General features: G+C 35.4%; 1 protein-coding gene across 6 annotated transcripts in view; it reads left to right on the top strand.

Moving 5' to 3' along the window:
- Positions 1–18,929, top strand: part of CDH12 (cadherin 12) — a 1,165,810-nt gene that overhangs the window by 1,100,202 nt on the left and 46,679 nt on the right. For all 6 annotated transcript variants that reach the window (XM_030927855.1, XM_030927854.1, XM_030927857.1 and 3 more), the window contains one exon: positions 2,105–2,358. In XM_030927855.1, the coding sequence (XP_030783715.1) occupies positions 2,105–2,358 (254 nt within the window). The remainder of the gene's footprint in view (positions 1–2,104; positions 2,359–18,929) is intronic.

The following is an 18,929-nucleotide window of genomic DNA, read 5'->3' as shown; positions in this document are numbered from 1 at the left end:
TGCTGTCTCAGATTTTCTTAGATGATGAGAGGCCAGTGCCATTGACCTTAAAATTATCACTTAAACAAAGCACCACAGCAGCACCATATTTCAGGAATAGTATATTTTCAGTTATTGCAGACATAAAATTAATATTTACAGTGAGGGTGCAAGTAAGCAGTGATAAGCTAAAATTGAGCATCCGTGACTCCATAGAAAATGATTTCCTATATTATATTATGTTTCACAGCCTTTTCTAATTTGGTCATATATATTAATATTGAAAGCCCCAATTCTTGGTAATGTGTATTGATGATGTGTTACAGTGCCCATAATTTATATATACGGTTCTGAGAACACACAAAAAGCAAAACTATTTTTAAATTAGCAATACGTATGCTTTTAAATACTGATACAGACATTTACTAGTAAAAAAAAAAAAAAAAAAGAAGTAGACATCCAAAAGTGTTTAATATAAGATGCCATAAAATAAGACAACAAAATATGGAGTTTTCATGGGACCACTTTTCCAATACCAAATTTGCAGCTAGAATCTGGAATGTCTTCAATGATCCTATTTCATTTTTATTCAGTTTTGTGTTTATCATTGTTTTGTTCCACTAGATGTCAGTATTGCATAAGAGCAGAGAAATGCTTCCCTGAACATCTGTTCTCTTGCTGTTTTAACTTTGCTAATATAAAATGATTAAGCCCTACCTAGCATGTACGTCTGCATGTAAATGATGTGATTTTTAACAAAAAAAAAAAAAAAAAAAAATTTGCAACTGACGATCTTTACAAGTTACCCAGAAACTTTTTTTTTTTTTCTGTTCTTTCTTTTTCTTTCTTTCTTTTTTTTTTTTTTTATTATACTTTAAGTTCTAGGGTACATGTGCATAATGTGCAGGTTTGTTACATATGTATACTTGTGCCATGTTGGTGTGCTGCACCCCTCAACTTGTCAGCACCCATCGTCATCATTTATATCATGTATAACTCCCCAATGCAATTCCTCCCCCCTCCCCATGATAGGCCCCAGTGTGTGATGATCCCCTTCCCGAGTCCAAGTGATCTCATTGTTCAGTTCCCACCATGAGTGAGAACATGTGGTGTTTGGTTTTCTCTTCTTGTGATAGTTTGCTAAGAATGATGGTTTCCAGCTGCATCCATGTCCCTACAAAGGACGCAAACTCATCCTTTTTTATGGCTGCATAGTATTCCATGGTGTATATGTGCCACATTTTCTTAATCCAGTCTGTCACAGATGGACATTTGGGTTGATTCCAAGTCTTTGCTATTGTGAATAGTGCCGCAATAAACATACGTGTGCATGTGTCTTTGTAGTAGAATAATTTATAATCCTTTGGGTATATACCCAGTAGTGGGATGGCTGGGTCATATGGTACATCTAGTTCTAGATCCTTGAGGAATTACCATACTGTTTTCCATAATGGTTGAACTAGTTTACAATCCCACCAACAGTGTAAAAGTGTTCCTATTTCTCCACATCCTCTCCAACACCTGTTGTTTCCTGATTTTTTAATGATTGCCGTTCTAACTGGTGTGAGATGGTATCTCATTGTGGTTTTGATTTGCATTTCTCTGATGGCGAGTAATGATGAGCATTTTTTCATGTGTCTGTTGGCTGACATGGAGGTGATTCTTTTCTTAAAATGTTTACCTTGCGCCGGTAATCCCAGCACTTTGGGAGGCCGAGGTGGGTGGATCACCTGAGGTCAGGAACTCGAGACCAGCCTGGCCAACTTGTTGAAGCCCTGTCTCTACTAAAAACACAAAAATTAGCCGGGCATGGTGGTGCGCGCCTGTAATCCCAGCTACTCAGGAGACTGAGGCAGGAGAATCGCTTGAACCCCGGAAGCGGCGGAAGTTGCAGTGAGCCGAGATCGCGCCACTGAGCTCCAGCCTGGGCGAGAGGAAGAGACTTTCAAAAAAATAAAAAAAAAAATTCCTTGTAATGCCCTTACCCACTAATTATGAAGAAAAATGAAAATTTTAAACCAGTACCATTGGTAATAACTTTGCAAATTGCTCTGAAGTAATGTTCACCCTTTCTGTCACATTCTACATAAATGTACTCCTTATTCTTAATTTGTCCTCACTACAGCCTTTAGATTTTGAAACAAAGAAGGCGTATACTTTCAAAGTTGAGGCTTCCAACCTTCACCTTGACCACCGGTTTCACTCGGCGGGCCCGTTTAAAGACACAGCTACGGTGAAGATCAGCGTGCTGGACGTAGATGAGCCGCCGGTTTTCAGCAAGCCGCTCTACACCATGGAGGTTTACGAAGATACTCCGGTAGGGACGATCATTGGCGCTGTCACTGCTCAAGACCTGGATGTAGGCAGCAGTGCTGTTAGGTGAGAAAAAGAAACATTTTCTGTTCTACGTCTGAGGAAAACAAAACAAAACAAGAACAAAAACAAGAAAACCAATTCTCTGTCCAAAACTGCATGATGATTTAATTATAGAATATGATGCTTGAAAACGTAAGACTTTACATAAGAGTAGAGGAAGTGCTATAGGATTTTGGGGGAAAATACATTATCAACTATCGCAACAACGTTTACTAGTGGCGTTACAACCACTAGAGGTCTGATTCTCGTGTCACTCAAGGTAACAAATCTCAACTCTTCATGTAGAAATGGGATTTAATAATATAACCTTTTAGAGAATGATTCTCATAATTAGTGATACTAAGATACTTTGGAAGTGCCTAGAGTATAATAGACATTAATACATTTTATAATTAGTCTAAAATTTCTGACCCCTTACCCAAAGTTAGTGTTTGAAAAAGTTATTGCAATTTGCATGTCATTTTTCCAGTGTGTCAAACGTGTCTGCTGGGTGTGAGGTGAAATGAGTAGAGGCACAGTTAGAGTCAGTCCTAGAGTAAAATGCATTTATGAAATTGCTCAAAGCACACACTTTGCAAGGAACTGCTTCCTGCTCATCTCTCTCCCATTCTCTCAACACATAAATTCCACTAGTACTATCAAGACAATGCAATTTTCCTTTTCCTCACTTATACATTGACCCAGCAGTATGTTTTGAGACTTTATTTTTCCCATTCATTCTATTGTGTGCTTGAATTTTCTGCTGCATGCCTACAGCTGTTGGGAAACGAATTAAAAGACAAGTATGAGATTTGTTTCTGAATCTTCTGTCCCTAAATGATTGAAGCTTAGTATGCAAGAACCAAAATAAGAAAACATTAAGTAGGTTTTTAAAACAAAACACTCTATTCTATTGACATGCAACAGACAAATATCTTGTAAGATTTTATATCATGTGGTAAGTAAAGATTAAAACAATGGATCAAGTATTCAGTGGTATCCTTAACACAGTAATTGCATATAGTGAAATCTCACGAAATGGCTTGACAGCATACGCAGCTTGCTCTTTGAATTTATCTGAATCCATCACCTATAGTTACATGAATACTACCTCAGTCAGCTTTAGCTGCTATAATCCATTAACACATACTGGATGTATTAGTCTGTTTTCACACTGCTATAAAGAACTGCCCTGAGACTGGGTAATCTAAAAAGGAAAGAGGTTTAATTGACTCGCAGTTCCACATGGCTGGGGAGGCCTCGGGAAACTTACAATCATGGTGGAAAAGGAAGCAGACGAATCTTACATAGTGGCAGGCAAAAGACAACATGTGAAGGAGGAACTGTCAAACACTTATAAAATAATCAGATCTTGTGAGAACACACTCACTATCATGAGAAAAGCATGGGGGAACCACCTCCATGAGTCAATCACCTCCTACTAACTAGGACCCTCCTTCAACAAGTAGGTATTATAATTCGAGACGAGATTTTGGTGGGGACACAGAGCCAAACCATATCCCTGAGTGACTTAAGCTACAAACACAGTTCTGGAGGCTAGACAGTCGAAGATCAAGGGAACAGCTGATCTGGGGTCTGGTGAAGACTTACTTCCTTTTCAGCAGGTGGTCATCTTCTCCTTGTTTCCAGACACTGGAGAAAGAGAAAGAGAGCTCTCTCTAAAGTCCCTTTTGTTATGGTAAAAATAACTTTATGAGGGCTCCATCCTGATGAACTAGTTACCTCCCAAATGCCCCATCTTTTAATACTATCACCTTGAGATTTAAGATTGCCAGATGTGAATTTGGGGGGGATACATATCAGCTCATAAGATTCCAGTTCTGCCCACCCCAAATTTATGTCTTTTTTACATGTGAAATGCATCCATCCTAAGAGCCCCAAAAGTCTCAACTGCTTCCAGTATTAACTCAAATCCAAAGTGTCATCTAAATATTATCTAAACCAAACAAATGTGAGACAAAAGGTACAATTTATCCTGAGGCCAAATTCCTCTCCAGCTGTGAATCTGTGAAACCAAATAAGTTATGTGTTTCCAAAATACAATGGTGAAGATATTCGTATTCCAAGAGGGAGAAAGAGGAAAGAAGAGAGGGGTGAGAGGTCCAACGTAAGTCCAAAACCTAACAGTGGAAACTCCATTAAACCTTAGTCTCAAACATAATTTTTCTCTAGCTCAATTCTTCACTTTGTAGGTCCACTAGAATGGATGTCCCACTTTTGGACTCACTAGGGTGGCAACATAACCTCCCCCACTCAGAGGGGCACCACCCAGGCTGTGGCTCTCTGCAGTAGCCTCACTCATGTGCAGTGGTCACACCCTCGGTGCTCCATTAGGCGACTCTACCCCAATGTCTCTTCTAGGCATTGATCCCAGTGTTTGAAACCATTATGGAAGCAGCCATTCCACAAGGCTGGTGACATCAAATCACTATTGGGGTGATTTGGAATTCTTCCCTCGATTTGGAGAATTATGAATGCTCATAGCTGAAGGGTTATGTGATGCTGTTTAACGGAGCTGAAGAAGTTTGATGATCTTCTTTCATTTTACCGCATTTCTCTTTCCTTCAGTACCAGCTGGCAGTGTTTCTGCTATTATAATCTCATCTGTTTTCCTGGCTTTTTTAAAAAATAGTGGGTGAAGTTCATGGTTCGCACCTATACAAATCTTCTTATTAAGTAAGTGGTCTATCAACCCTTAATGTTCTCTTCTAAACACACTTTCTCATTATTTTGGAACACAGACGGGTTGAGATATTTTCAAGTCCTTAAGCTTTGGTTTCTTTTTACTTAAAAAATTCATCTTTGTTTAATTTCTTTTATTTCACATTTTACTGTAAGCAGTTGTGAGGAACCAAGCTACTCCTTTAACACTTTGCTTAAAAATCTCCCCAGCTAAATATCTAATTTCATCACTCTAAAGTCCTTCTTTACACAGAATCCTAGAACATGAACACCACCCACCTAAGTTCTTTGCCACTTTATGACAAATACTATCCTTCCTCTAGTTTCTAATAGCATGTTTTTATTTCTCTCTGATAACGTATCAGAATGGCTTTTACAGTCCATATATCTACCAACATTCTGTTTAGGATTGTTTAGATGTTCTTTGGGAAGACAGAATCTTTCTCTACAGTTCTCTTTTCTTTCTGAAACTTTAACAGAATATCCTTGAACATTCATAATTTTAGCACTTCAAAACTCTTCCAGCCTGTACCCATTACCCAGTTTCATAGCCACTTCTACATTTTTAGGTATTTTTTATAGCTGCACCCCTACTGCTTGGTACCAATTTCTGTCTTAGTCACTTAAGGCTGCTATAACAAATTATAGTAGATGGAGTGGCTTCAGCAACAAACATATGTCTCTTGTTTCTGGAAGCTGGAAAGGTTATGATCAATGTGCCAAGAGATGCATTTTCTAATGAAGGCCTGGTTTCTATTCTGCAGAAAGTCATGTCCTTGTATCCACACAGCAGAAAGAGGAAGAGAACTGTCTGGCGTCTCGGTTAGATGGGCACTAATCCTATTTATGAGGACTCCACCCTCATGACCTCATTACCCCCACAAAGGCCCATATCCATATATCATGCCTTGGACATTAGGATTTCAGCATATGAATTTTGGGGAAACATAAACATTCAGTCCATAACAAATGCTTTTATTCTTGAAGAGAACCTGTAATCAGGAGAAAACTCTAAAAAAGCTCATCTGTCTTTTAAAAACAAGTAAGTGTAACAATTACTGAGCACCCCTACATTTCAGGCTGAATGCTAACCAGTTTACTCACTGGATTCAAACTATTGTTTTACATATCTATATTACAACATGATTCACTTCCAGTTAAGTTCCAAAAAACCATATATGATTTATAAGGCTATATGCAGACACATACACACACACACACACACACACACACACACACACACACATCCACATATACATTCAGTATTTGTTGAGGTATTCCCCAAAATCTTCTGCCTTGGTAATTATTATGTATTAACCTAACATTATTTATCAGTCTTTTATTTCTGAAGCCCTTGGATGTTCTGTCGATAATTACAAAAGTAGAAGATGCCTGGTGAATGGATTTACAGGTTTTTAAAAATATGAACAGTTATTGAAAGAATATTGAAGGTTGTAACAAAAATAATTAAAAGGTAAATAAGATTAACTGAAACTCTCTGCAGGTCAATAAATAAGAATTTACATAGAGAAACTATGTATCTAGAGTAGAGAACATGCTATGTTGTTTAATTTACTATATGTTCTATTTTGAAGACTTAGAATGATGAGGCCAAAATATTAAGAAAAACATGATTTTAATGCAATACTTAAGAATTAGAAAAATCAAAGTTCCTAAGTAAAAAACATTATTAGGTAAAGATACACCTTCCAAATTCAAGAAAACTGTTAGAGTCAAGACCCTGGTGTGAGGAACAAAGGAAGGTTAACATGAAAGAAATTCTCCTGCTATAAGTGTGCTTTTTATTTTGTTCTTTTTATGTCACAGTAGCTAGTATCTGACAAGTGCTACTTTATATCAAATAAAGTAGTGTACCATGTCTTACTTCTAATGAGTAGCAGTTGGCCCACTTGACACAGATGGATCTAATTGATCCCTGCAAGGGGTTGTCAAAAGACAGAGCTGTTTTTGAATCAGCTTGAAACCTGTCTTTGTTCCATGTCCTTGGCGTGAACAACAAACTTGAACACTGTCAGCTAAGGAAACATGGGGTATGAGGCATCATCTTTCCTTGTTCTGAAAATGTGTTCACTCACTTAAGAACGAGAGTGAAAAATACGTTGTGAAAACTAAGAATGAAAGTGTAAAATTACTTGACATGTTTAGATATGCTGTTTGTTTTGTTTTCCTTTACTTATCTATTCACAGAGTTATTATGCAAGGTATTAATTTAGGACCTTGGGTATTTTATCATCATCATCTTCATCATCTTCTTCATCATCATCATCATTATCATCATTAAGCACAGCAAAGAACCACATCAATGCCATAACCAAGGACTGAGCCCCTTTTGAAGAAAGGTTCTCTTAGGTTTCATGATTAGCAAACACACCATGTCTTGTTGCTTACTCTTTTTTTCCTTTTTTTTTTTTTTTTTTTTTTTTTTTGAGACGGAGTCTCGCTCTGTCGCCCGGGCTGGAGTGCAGTGGCCAGATCTCAGCTCACTGCAAGCTCCGCCTCCCGGGTTTACGCCATTCTCCTGCCTCAGCTTCCCGAGTAGCTGGGACTACAGGCGCCCGCCACCTCGCCCAGCTAGTTTTTTTTTTTTTTTTTTTTTTTTTTTTTTTTTTTTTTTTTTTTTTTTTGTATTTTTTAGTAGAGACGGGGTTTCACCGTGTTAGCCAGGACGGTCTCGATCTCCTGACCTCGTGATCCGCCCATCTCGGCCTCCCAAAGTGCTGGGATTACAGGCTTGAGCCATGGCTGCTTACTCTTAACCTTCGGCCCCAGCTTAATTCATAGTTATTCTTTACTTTTCTAGCCTTTGCCTTTTGATGCACTGATTTCTTGTCTCTAATGCTGTATATTCTTTGAGGTGAACACTGCTATTATATAGTTCCCAGAAACAATTTCTAGTGAGTCGAATGAGATTGGATTAAGTATATCCACCAGTAGTGATGCAGGGGCTTTTCATAACAGCAAGTTCTTGAGTTTAGAAATTTAAAACTGTTGATTATCCAGTTACATCGAAAGGTATTATTTACTTTGAGTATTATTGATTTGGGTTACAGAAAGATTTCAGTGGGTAATTTTGTTTAATATGTACCACTTTTCTTTTGTTCCAAACATATAAAAGTCTGTTATCCTTGGAATAAATGTAAAAATAGAACTTAATCATATTTTTTATAAAATTTTAAAAATTGATTATTTAATTTTAATCCATGTCAAAAGTATTAAATAATAACAGAATGATGATGTAAAGTAAATCTATTTTATGTATATAGACTTGCATATATAAACTCAAAATTACAGTGGTTAAGAGTGCAATTTAAAAGTGTACAGATTGTTCCCCGACTCGTAAAGATTCATCGTACAAGGTTTTCACTTTGCAATGCTGTGAAATTGATATGCATTCAGTAGAAACCATACTTTGAGTACCTATACATCAATTCCTTTTTTCCCTTTCAGTTCAGCGTTCAATAAATTACGTAAGATATTCCACACTTTATTATAAGACAAGCTTTGCGCTAGATGAAAATCGTGTAGGCTAACATGAGTTGTTCAAGCAGGTTTAAGGTAGGCTAGGCTAAGCTAGAATGTTCGGGAGCTTAAGTGTTTTAGATGCATTTTCAACTTAAGGTATTTTCAACTTATGATGGGTTTGTTGAGATGTAACCTCATGGTAAGTCAAGGAGCATCTGTATTTGTCATCTTGTCTATGCTTTTGTTTAATGATCTTTCTAACCAAAACCCATCGCTTAAAATCAAGTAGGTAATTTAAATAATAATCAGAAAACAATTTCAACTACCATAAGTAGAATGCAATGTTAAATTACTGATTAGTTGTTAAAATACAAATGCCTGTTTCCACAAAAATGATCTTTTATTCCAAATCTAGTCTTTTTACCACACTTTTGTAAAAATGGCTGTAATCAATTGGAATTGATTAAGAAAGTATCAAAGTAGCTGGTTTGCATTTGAAGGCTCTTTTCAATATGACAGAAATCTTAGCATGTGTGCAAAAACCTAAGTTCAAACACAGCACACTTTGGGATAGAGAAGCAAGAGAGGCCCAGCTATCATGTGACATCCTATGGCAGTATATATAACTTCTATTCAATGTTTGAAGAATTGCCCATTCTCTCTTTCTCACCTACCTCACAAGATTTTTGCGAGAATTAAATGAAGTATTGGTCTAAATGTTTCTAGAGTAGTATCTGGCATATTTAGTGCTACCTATGTGATTTATTTTGTTCTTCTTCTCATTAGTATATAAACTGCACAGGGGCAGAGATTTTTCTACATTTTTGTTGAGAGATCCCACACACTTAAAATATTGCCTAACACAATATTTTGATTAATATTTAAATTATGGATAGCTATTAAATATTTGTTCAATGTTTATTTGTTGTTTAATTAATATTTAAATTATGGATAGTTAATAAACATTTGTTCAATGAACGACTTGACCCATATAACACTAATTTCAACTGAATATTAAAATGGCATAGTATGCATTTGTGTTTTCTGCGTTGAAGAAAAATCAACACAGTTACTTCCTTTGTAAATCTAGAAAAATATCTGAGAAACTATGATAATTTCAGTATTTCAACACTCAGATTTGTTCCAAAACGTTGGCTCATGATTGTCTCTAATAATTAACTAATAGAAAATGCTATCTTAAAAAAAATCACATTTATTTTTGTATGGACTATGATCCTGTAGCTTTGCAAATAATCATGTACTTGTTGTCAGATGCTTCTTTGATGATTTTGAGAATATATACATTATATTAAGATTCACATTGTGAATACTAAAGGAAATAGATAAGACGTGGGGGGCTCAAAAATGATTATTTTATCTTAATGAATGTTCTATAATATATATGGATAATATTCTTCTTCCAATACCTATATGAATATTCAGTACTTTCTCAGAAAGCATACCATGAAAAATAAAAGTTATTTTCTACCAACTGAATAATAAAATGTAAAATGAGAAAAGGTGATTAGAGTTATACAAAAATGAGGAATCTGACTCTACATAAAAAAAAGTTTTTCACATTAAGAGACAATAGTGTGGTAGTTTCTACACCAAAACTATTCTTCATGAATTACTTTACTAATTCTAAGTGAAGGTAAACTCTGGCTTTTAACAATAGCTAGGACTCAAAGTACCTCTAAAGAATACATTATAAATTCTTAGATCATTTGACAGTATGCAGGAAACAAATACACAGAAACAATGCAAAACATGTTAAATGAAAAAAAATTAGATATTTTTGTACAAATTGATGGACATGAAAAGAAAAAGCAGAGAGGGTTTGATAAGGAATGCCTCTAAAAAACTCAGAGATAAACAAACCAATAAAAGGAGGTGTAGAATTTAGAAACTGCAGGAGTAGCTGAATATATTAATCTCTGGGGATTTTGCTCTATTCATCTTTTTCACAACTGTGGTGTACTGAGTCTTTAGGACCCACAAGAGAATTATTTCTCTGAAGTTGGTTTTTGCATGAAGTCTCTTTGCAAGTGTGCTGATGGTATTTAGCTTGTATTAACTCCATTTATAGAAGCGAAGAAACTGAAAAATCATTTTACTTAAAGAAAAATGAAAAAAAAAGCAAACAAGAAAGAGAAGAAGAGAAAATTTGCTAAGAAAATAGAGATCAACTGGACTACAATTTGTTAACAGAGGTTAATCCCCATAAAGATCATGCCAGAACACCCAGGAGTATGAGCGCTTAAGAAAAAAAGACATTACCTTTACACATCTAGATATAGATCTACCTATATTAGATTTGAAAAAAACTCACATGCACATATACATATATATATATACATACTGTATTTTATTAGTACATTGCATTATACGCTAGAATATATCTTTTACATCAAGAAAATTTTTAAAATTAAATTAATCTTGCATGTAGTATATGAAACCTTATTCAGTATAGTCCAACTCTCAGGTATCTTTTCATTTTTCACATTATATGTATTTGTGTCCTAAGTAAAATTTTGGTAAGTACCATGACAGGGTTCAATATGGTGGTTTCAGTGGATATGAAGGACATGAAGACGACACTGGGAAATGGGAGAAGTGAGTTATAAGTGATAAAATATACATACCCTTTTGATATCCAAGATGGCAGAAGTCTAGGATGAAGGAGATAAAATAGAGGTTAACTATTTTAATTGGAAGAAATAGAACTGAGAAGAGTTGAGTTTTGGTAGACCACATCTTCAAATTTCTTTATATGAGTTCTGAATCTTAAGATTTATCAATAACTTAATTTGCCTATCTTTAATCTCTCCTTAATCTCTTTGGGGAGCCATTGCACTCAAACTCAGCAAAATGTATCCCCAGTGAGACAGTTGAGTATATATGCTTTAGACATGCTGTTATCAAGTTATTGGTCCATGTGAATCTGCCTTTTAGAGTGGAATTCTATCTGTACTTGACAATATTAAACAAAGCTGACACCTTTGCTAGCATACACGCTTATTTTGTTTGCACTGGAAAAAATAATAGCATTCCCTTCAAATTTACACCAACTGAATGGTTAAGAATATATATCTTCAGAATTTGTTATTATATACTAAATAATGGAGAATTACCTGTTTCTCTGTAAATAAGGTTATTTTGCTTCCTCTTCAAATGACCAACTCACTGACAGTCAATATACAAGGAACTATCGCAAATAATATGTACCAAGATAAACACGTTCACTTTTACTTATGTCAGTAGCAACCAATTATCTACATATAGTAACATTGTAAGAGCTAAATTGTGCTGGGTACTGAGCTTAGCACATTGCTCAGATTTGTTTAAACACTGAAGCTGACATTAGTTGACAGAGCGGGACACTGAGGCCCAAGATCATATTATGTCTTTAGAAAGAATAAGAAAACGATTTAAACAAAGGCTGCCAAATTTCAAAGGTTACGCTACTAATCACTCTGCTATTTAAATTTAATTGAAATGCTAACCTGAATTTTTGAGTAGCTTTGTAATTCTACAATTAATGAAAATAAAATTAAAATTAAGCAAAGTGGCTGGAATATGAACACAAAGCAGTAAAAATATATTATATTTGGTATTTTAAAATATGTTAACTATGGACCCTACTATATATGTGAAAGTATTATATATACTTTACATATGTTTAAAGGTAATTACAACAACCTAATTAAACCTGAAAAAATGTTAAATTGGATTATGACAATAGTGACATTGATCAGGCTGGACTCACCATATTATACCTTATTACGTGAGATTAAGTTCCCTTTATTTTACTGGAGAGCTACAAAGTTCTTATACAATTTAGGCATAACTAAGCGTTTTACAGTTGATCAAATTCAATGGGTTTGTGATACAGATCTACAACTCCAACTTTTAGGAGGATAGGAGGATTTCAATGAAATAGACAATGATGCGTTTGCTTTAATTTTCAAATAGATTTTACATTATTCTATTGATATGCCTAAGGGAATCTCTATGACTAAAGTGTCCAGATATTTGTGAGACTATGAACTTTTTTTTTTTTTTTTTTTTTTTTTGAGATGGAGTCTCGCTCTGTCGCCCAGGCTGTAGGGCAGTGGCGCGATCTCGGCTCACTGCAAGCTCCCCCTCCCGGGTTCACGCCATTCTCCTGACTCAGCCTCCCAAGTAGCTGGGACTACAGGCGCCCACCACGCCTGGCTAATTTTTTTGTATTTTTGGTAGAGACGAGGTTTCACCGTGTTAGCCAGGATGGTCTCCATCTCCTGACCTCGTGATCCACCTGCCTCACCTCCCAAAGTGATGGGATTACAGGCAAGAGCCACCACACCCCGCCGGATATGAACTATTTTTGTGCTGCTCTGTTATGCTCTTTGCAACTACCCCCAAATGAGAGAATATCCTTGTCTTTGTAGTCTACATATTCTATATTACTGACCTGCACTATTTGCATTTAACTTTTGCCTGCTAGAGGTTCATTTTTGTTGCTTTACCTGTAAGTACTGAGAGAGTATCCTATATAAGTACAATTATCCTAGCTCTTTTTCTTCTGTCTTTAATTTCCTTTGTAGAATAGCCCCTTTGCCACATGTATTTGAGATTTTGCACATTATTTATATATTAAAATAGTTACTTTAAATATATAAATAATAAATATAAAATGTTCTTCTCAAAAAATACTGTAATAGTCAGTGATCAATAGGAAACAAGAGAAATGAATCCATTTCATAAGCTGTTCCCGAGCACTCAGTTAAGAGAATATAAGTAATTTTCAGAGCATAAATTAGCTAAAGAGTAGACTAATCACAAGCAGAAAATGCAAGCTTAGTTAGAAGGAAAACAAAAGCTTTCTTTCAAATGTGATGTCTATATTTGGGTTTCAAATGGTAAGCAACTCTACGTAAAATGGCCCTGTTCTTCAGAGCCATTTGCCCATGACCTAATAAGAGTAAATAAATCCAGTGCTGACCTGGGATAACAAGCATTGGACTTAGTTCAACAAAATAGTTATAATGAAGCTCTCTCAAAAAGACGTCGGAATAAATAAGTTTGAATATTCAAAAATGTAAATTAAAGTATTCCATGCTTGAAGTATGACCAGGACATTATCAATAAGAAAAGTCAGATAAAGTAATTCGATTCACACATATAAGTGCACTGTATTATAAATAGAACAGTATATTCAGTAAGGAACTCTTCATACTTGAAAGAAACTTCCTGTATAATGAACAACACAAAATAGTTACTTTGCTATTCTCATTTGAGAGAAACTGGTAACACCAATTCAAATAGGTAGAAAGTAAAGTTTAAAAAATGGTACAGTTTTGTAAGAAGGAAGTAATAGATGCTCTCTAGAGGGATTTGGCAAGTCTTTATGGGGAGAACATGAAAAAAGCTAAAAGGTGCCTTTGATTTCTGAGTAAATTAGGAAAGTTTTGTGACATGAATGGGAAGAAAAAAATTGAAATGAGCTGACAACCAAGTCCAGAATAAGGGACTTCTGAAAGTCTAGAGTCAAAGATACTTCTAAGCAGAAGATACCAACATTTACCGAGCAAATTCTTTACTTATTTAGTCAGTTATTACAGTCTGTATTTTTTAATATGTGGTAAAACTGAGACTTGGGAAGTTTAAAGCTATTAAGTACAGAGCCTAGACTTAATCGTTATTTGTCTCAACCTCATTTTCTTTCTATTACAGTAAGCTGCTTCAAGGTGTCTGCAAAGTAAACCAAAGGGCAGGTGTAAAGCTTTGGGGGCAGAAGAAGTTCTTGTCAAAGATAAAGTTATTTTTGCTCTGAGTTAAAGACAAAATACATTGGTCAGATGAACCAACAGAATGGCGGGGCAGAAGAGAGTTTTGAAGTTAACTTCCAGATCTGTAAGATAATACAGAGTGAGAAGACCATGTATGACTGTTCCAAAAAGAAAAAAAAAAAGGCGGAGGAAAGCTTAAGCAACTTGGGGGAAAATACAAATATAACAATTATAATTCCTTTTTTTCTTTTCTTTTTTTTTTTTTTTTTTTTTTTTTTTTGTTGTTGTTGAGACAGAGTCTCTCTCTTTCGCCCAGGCTGGAGTGCAGTGGCCGGATCTCAGCTCACTGCAAGCTCCGCCTCCCAGGCTTAGGCCATTCTCCTGCCTCAGCCTTCCAAGTAGCTGGGACTAGAGGCGCCCACCACCTTGCCCGGCTGGTTTTTTGTGTTTTTTTTAGTAGAGACGGGGTTTCACTGTGTTAGCCAGGATGGTCTCGATCTCCTGACCTCGTGATCCGCGCGTCTCAGCCTCCCAAAGTGCTGGGATTACAGGCTTGAGCCACCGCGCCCGGCCATAATTTCAACATTAATAGATTATGGTATATTTCTTCTTCTTTAGAGATCTATTTTAATCATATTGTGTGTGTACAAATGGGAAATTTAAAGACAGAAGACTAACTTTTATTAAATGATTATACTTTTGTAAATATTTAGTTTCTCATCAAACATTTAAAACAAGCCATAGAAACCCTCTAAACCATTTAAGATACGACTTTTAAGTCTAGTAAGGGGAAAGTAAAGATGAGGAGGAAGATAAGAAAAAAGAGGAACTGATAGGAAAGTAGGAACTGGTAGTTTAAAAAGTTTGAGAGACACATAGTGAGATTTATTTGTGATTGCTGATGGAGAAATTGCAATTGACGTATTGTTGCAGGTGGCTTAGGTGCTCAGTAAAATGTTTGTGAAAATGAATTGAACTGAATTTACTTTCTTTAATTGTCTTCCAAATGACAAAACAAAAATATTGGCAACTAAGAAGAGATATGAGTAAAGACATTTTGATCTACTATCATTATCTTAACAAAATAGCATTTTCTACCTTGACCTGTATCATTATTACCAGATTTTTCTTGTTTAAACAATGAGGTATGATACTTTCAGAGTAATTTTGCACCATTAAGTTCTTTTTACACATGTAGTTGAGAACTGGGACAGAGTCAAACTTAGCGTTTGCATTGATGGTGAGAAAGTTATTAAGCAAATTGAAAAAGCACAATTTTAAGGGAAATGCTTACCTAATAAATAGAATAAAATTTTTTAAAGCATTTCTGAAAACTAATTTACAGTAAAGGAATAAAACCACACTCTCTCAAATGGCCTGCACAGACTAGGTTAAAGTTTTAATTTCTGATTTCTATTCAATTGTTAAAACCTTTTTTTTTCAGCAACAATCACTACATAATTGTATGAACTTTAGATTTATTTTATTATATACAGATTATAATCCTATAATTGTTTTTTCATTTAAATCTACTCACCAAATAAATATGAGATGAGTCAAACATACTTTCCGTTTAAGTCTTTTGCTCATAGAAACTCATTTGCTAGGCCAAATTACACAGTTCATGTTACACCATTGTGATTAGTTGCAATTCCAATAATATTTTACCCCTAGATTGTAAGTAGACTGTTGCAGACTGGCAGCAGAAACACATGATGGTTTACTCTGCAAGGTTGTAATTACTCAAAATTTCTCTACCTTTTAGAACTGGGCCATATCTTTTCCGAAATTGTCCAGAAAATGTAGGAATGGTTTCATTGCAAGTTCATCAAAGGTCTTTTCTTACAAATGTCTCTCAGTTGCTATACTGGATAAAATATCACAATAGAAAATATTTATGCTTTAGTCAGGCACAGGGTTTAGTCAGTCACATACAGACAAAGCATCAGGAAGATGCCGGGAGCTAGTGTTAGGCCTATAGTCTAAGACCTGGCTAACTATGAGAAGATGCTGAAGATGCTTAGCTGAGTAGAAACTGTTCAAATATGTTTCAGCCATATTCCAGAAGATATAAAGCTTCGTTGGAGGATAACATGAAGAGAAAGGAGCTTGCCAAATCTCACAAGGTGACAGAGCTAAAAATTAGATACCAGAAAGTAGCGACTGACAGTCAAACAGAAGCACCACATTTGTGGTTTGTACTTTATGAGTTTGTGTGAGAGCTTCGTAGTTCAAGTACTAGAAAGCTGAAGGTTATGTGTGCCACTACTTGATGCCAGATAAGAAAATGTGTGTGTAAGGAAAAATTTTTATCTGGGAAGTAATACAAAATAATATGGACGGAGAGAGGGAGAAAGGGGGAAAAGAACACTCACACACTCATACACTGATACACATGACTCTATCCCTATGCAACATATACTTTATCTTTTTTCATTTTTATAACAACATTCATGGTTACACTGCTAGGTAGGTATTACTTTCCAAATTTTATAGAACATAAGGAGAATAGATATTGGAAGGGAATCTCACTAAACTAATTGCACAAGGTAAATAAATAAAATGTATGTCACCCTAGTTCTCTCTGTACAAAAATATTAGTGTGCTTCATGCTATATTTCATTGCATCTAGGTGGTGGTTAATGTATGTATTGCAAACTCTACTTCAGCATTAGACTGAATGAACAAAAAAAATTAAATATGTTTACTAAGCTTGCAAGATATTGGATCCTGGTTGACTGATACATAGAAACACACAACTAAGAGATATACACATTATTTGATGTATATATTATGTAAGTTCTTGAATTTTAAATTTGTTATCAAAAATACCTAAAATTACAATTAAACATAACCTGTATATGTAGTGATTCACTGTATGAAGTTAGACTTCTGTTTGAATCAATTTGCTGAATTATAACATATGCTACAAATATTAACTATAAACAAGGTGATCAATTTTCCCAATCTTATCCGGGAAAAATCTTGAGGAGTTTTCTGGTCCTAAGGACACTCAGTGTAAAAACTGAGAAAGTCCTCAGCGAACCAGAAATAACTGATTGTCCCAAATAAGACAGTCTTAAAGCTCTAAATATGATGCCTTGATGTAGAAATATGTAACTATTACACAGGCAGGAAGTATAGGATCTGTGCAATGAATTCAATACAATATTTAAGTGGCAGGTGCTATGTACAAACAACAAACAACATCCCAGATCCTTGACAACACAGAGATGAACAAAGCTAGTCTCTGCTCTCAAGAAATTTAACAAGTTTTAGGTAAGTAGGATAATCATGTCACATACACAAAATGTATACAAGCTGTGTTATATTTGCCAACATCTACATAATAATTGAATATTATTAGCATTAAAGAATGATCTGTTCGTTGCAGAGATTTTCAAAGATGGAAATAAAGAAAAGCTTTGAAAAATATCATGCAAGTTAACTGGAATTCACAAGAAAAGAGTAAGAGAATTCCAAAAATTAGTGGAGTTGCCACTTAACGAATGGCAGCAGGATGCGGTCTGTAGACACACTCCACAGTGAAACAAGAATAAATGACATTTGTTTCTTTAAGAAATAAAAGACACTCATTTACAGCCTCTGGAAACTTTTCTAAGGGCATGCAGCACACGAAGAACAATTTATTCAAGGAAAGCTACTAAAACTTGGTAAGAATAGCAAAAGACAGTGGCACTTAACCCAGAACCTCCTCCCCTCCCCCACGCCTATGTCCCAGCTCGGCTTGATAGAAATGCCCACCTGACAGGTGCGGTAAAAAGACGTGGTTTCTCTTCCCTTCACAACCAGTCAAGGGACATGGTATCTTACCAGGAGGGGCAAGATGCAAACATTACATAAAACTATAAAAATTAATAATTATTACAATGTTTTATTGCACTTGTGACATATATGGATGCAAAAGGTATAATATATACAGTTATTGCACATAACTATAAGAAGAAACATTTCTATATTTTACTCTAAAGAAGTTAGTATGAATGTGAATCTGATGAGTTAAGTCATATATGGCAAAATTTAAAGCAGATACTAAGAAAATAAATGATACAATGAAACTCATTAAAGAAATACTTATCGTAAAAGAAACAAGTAGAGAAGAAATAGAGAAACAAAAAAGACGTGAGAAACATAGAAAACCTAAAAAACCAAATGGCAAGTGCAAATACCATTACATCAGTGTTAACTGTTGAATGGGAATGGATTAAACAACCTAATCAAAGAGAAAAGATTATCAAAGAAAGACTAAAAACTGATGACTATATGAAGTGCATGTCTGTGCTTTAATGGTACCAAAGTCAGACAACTTGAAACCTTGACTCTGCAAAAACTCATGTGCTTTTTTTTTTTTTTTTTTTTGAGATGGAGCTTTTCTCTTATTGCCCAGGCTAGAGTGCAGAGTGCAATGGTGTGATCTCAGCTCACCGCAACATCTGCCCCCCGGGTTCAAGTGATTCTCCTGCCTCAGCCTCCCAAGTAGCTGGGACTACAGGCACATGCCACCATGCCCAGCTATTTTTTGTATTTTTAGTAGAGACAGGTTTCACCATGTTGGCCAGGGTGGTCTCCATATTTTGACCTCCTGATCCCCCACCTCAGCCTCCCAAAGTGCTG

This window comes from Rhinopithecus roxellana, chromosome 3, assembly GCF_007565055.1.
Source record: "Rhinopithecus roxellana isolate Shanxi Qingling chromosome 3, ASM756505v1, whole genome shotgun sequence".
NCBI classification, from domain to species: Eukaryota; Metazoa; Chordata; class Mammalia; order Primates; family Cercopithecidae; genus Rhinopithecus; species Rhinopithecus roxellana.
The sequence above is the reverse complement of the archived record's forward strand: the minus strand, read 5'-3'. Positions and strand labels throughout refer to the sequence as shown.